Raw genomic sequence first — 2,696 nt, forward strand, 5'->3', positions numbered from 1 at the left:
AAGACCAGGCTCATCCCTGTTCCCCTGCCTTTACAAGCCTTCCGATTTACCCAGGCCACTTTTCTAAGCCACCACTTCCCCTTAGGAGCACACACACCATCCATGCGTCTTCTCTCGCGCAGTGAGTTGGTGGTGGTGGTGGTGGTGGTGTGTGTGTGTGTGTGTGTGTGGGCTCCCTTGAGCAGTTTCCTGCCCTGTGCTGCCTGCTCGTCTCTGTTTCAGAGAAGAAGCCGGTTGTAAAAGACAGGGTGTTCTTCCAGCAAACCGGAGACTCTCCGGAGAAGTGTATGTTTGATTTACTATTCCTGGTACTATAAGTTCAAATGTTTACGGATACATTGAAACTGGGATGAAAGCATCCTATTCATGATGCTAGAATGTGTGAGCCCTTTCCTATTTGAAAAAAAAAAAAGATGACTTTCTTGGCTGGAGAAAGGTGTGTTGTGTGAGACTCTTGCTCTTAACCGGGAGTCAGGCTCACCTGCAGGTGAGTGGGTACAGACCCCAGGCGTTTGTCAAATAGGACCTGGGAAACAGAACTGGCTAGCACAAGAGGGTGGAGCAGGCGGCCCCCTAACTCCAGCCGGGTTTTACAAGGAGGCAATCGGCCAGGAGGCGCCCAGTCAGGCCCACCGGATTAGGCGGGCGGTGACCACCGTTCCGCTGGCCGCCTAGCCCCAGACATTCCGCTCCTGCCACACTGGAATGCTCAGACAGAGCTTCTTGTTGGCCTTTGGCGGTTCCAGGGCCCGGGTGGCAGGGCCTTCCAGGGGGCGGGGTGGGGCGGAGCCTCAGAAGCGGGACCTTTAAATTGACTGCCAAAGTGCGCCAGCGTCTGACCTTGTGAGCCCAGGCCACCTCTAGGCTCACAGACCCCGCCAGTTCTTCGAGCCCATCATGTTGCTCCCAGCCCCCGCGTGCCACCTCCCGGGACTTCTGCTGCTGCTCTGGCCGCTGCTGCTGTTGCTGCCCGCCGCCGCTCCTGGACCTTTGGCCCGCGCGAGTGTCCGCCGACTGGGGACACGTGTCCCTGGGGGCAGCCCGGGGCATCTCCCTGATCTGGCGACTCCCACCCGAGCACCTTATTCTGGGGCCCGCGGTGCAGGTACAGTAGGGCAGACGGGGTACCGCTTCGTAGGAGAGGGAGTCATAGCCCAAGCTGGAGGTAGGAAGAGAGGCGGGGGATCCCCGGAACGCAGGCAGCATGCCATATTCACCGAATGTTTCTTCATTCTAGCACCCCAAACGGTGTGCTGAAGGAGGCATGCTCGCGGCAATCCTATGCAAAAACTAAGGATCCGATAGCCAAGGGGCGGGGTAGAAGTTGGGGGTGTAAGGTCATGCGCATGACCACGATAGCATCTGGTATCCTGAAATTCAAACTTTCTTGTGAGCTGGGAAGGGAGCACGGCGCACATGTGGGAGATCCAGTCAGGGAATAAGATGAGGGCTCCCAGCTCTACCTGGCCCGGATTTCTTGGGTAGGGAGAGCAAACCCTTCTTGACACCCTGTTTGTAGTTATTTGGAAATCTCCATCTATTTTGCATTCACTGTGTGAGCCTTTCTCCCTGGGGGGGGGGATGGTGAGGGTGGAGAAGAGTCTAGAAGAAAGGCAAGATCTGGAAGAAGGGAGACTTAGTGGAGGATGGGGGAGGACTAGGAAGGAAAACCAAACTGTCGTGTCCTGAAACTATATTGGTGCTTTACTCGGTTCTGCCCAAGACCCCAAGACCGAGTAATTTTGCTTACGCTTACTGGGCCCCCGCTCCAACTCACGCTCTGCCAGATCGCCAGAGACACAGTCAGATCTGGTCTTCAATGAGCAATTCCATTAATTTTGCTCCGAGGAGAGCAAATCTACACAGAGAAGCTGATAGGTGTCCTTCATGTATGTCCACAGCACGTACAGGGACCCCCAAGGCATAGCATGGTGAAATAACCCAGAATCAGCATCAGATCCCCTAGGGAAACTCGGAGCCCTAAGAAGTCAAGCAAGGGCTCCTTCCGCTGTATAGCTTGCCAGGCTCTCCATAACATCTACAGAAGGTTGTCTCTTCCTTACCCAAAGATCCAGCTCTAGTCTGTCAGGTCTTGAAAGAGGCTGTAGCTAATCCTGCTCCAGGTAACCAGGCTCATCAGTGATGCTGTCAGACCAATTTTCATGGTTTGTCCCCTCCCGTGACTTGCTGGATATGCCAAGAATTGGCTCAGGAAACTCTTCCATCATCCATGATTTGTAATTCTAGATTTAAAACAGCAAGAGCCAGCTATGTAGGGTCAAGCAGGGCTCGTGAGGGTTAAGTTGAGCCAGGTTGTTAGCTGGTTGCTTCAGGCTGGGTAGAGGAGAAAGACTTTTCTATGGAAATAAACATGACTTCTATTCTCCGCCCTGGGGGAATAGGACTGGGAGAAGGATGCTAGAATTTGCACATAGTGACCAAGGCCCTTTATAGTCTGGCCTGCAAACCTGATCTCAGACATCAGTCTCTTGATAAATGCCACATTCTACTCCTCCAAATCATTCTAGCAACCAACAATTGGTAAGCTTTACTGTTGGCCTTTACTGCTGACAAGACTGGCAAAGATGGGCAAAACTGTGGAATCTCTCCCTCTCTCTGTCTCTCTGTCTCTCTCTCTCTCTCTCTGTCTCTCTCTCTGTCTCTCTCTCTGTCTCTCTCTCTCTGTCTCTCTCTCT

The 2,696-nt window shown here is 53.3% G+C and overlaps 1 protein-coding gene across 1 annotated transcript in view; it reads left to right on the forward strand.

Moving 5' to 3' along the window:
- The first annotated feature begins 873 nt into the window (after nt 1–873).
- Matn3 (matrilin 3) overlaps nt 874–2,696 on the forward strand; it is a 25,042-nt gene continuing 23,219 nt past the window's right edge. Inside the window, exon 1 of the mRNA XM_050141888.1 lies at nt 874–1,105. Coding sequence (XP_049997845.1) covers nt 898–1,105 — 208 coding nt within the window. The 5' untranslated portion in view covers nt 874–897. The remainder of the gene's footprint in view (nt 1,106–2,696) is intronic.

This window comes from Alexandromys fortis, unplaced genomic scaffold (genome assembly GCF_014885135.2).
Source record: "Alexandromys fortis isolate MF-2015 unplaced genomic scaffold, M_Fortis_MF-2015_v1.1 scaffold_30, whole genome shotgun sequence".
Lineage (NCBI taxonomy): Eukaryota > Metazoa > Chordata > Mammalia > Rodentia > Cricetidae > Alexandromys > Alexandromys fortis.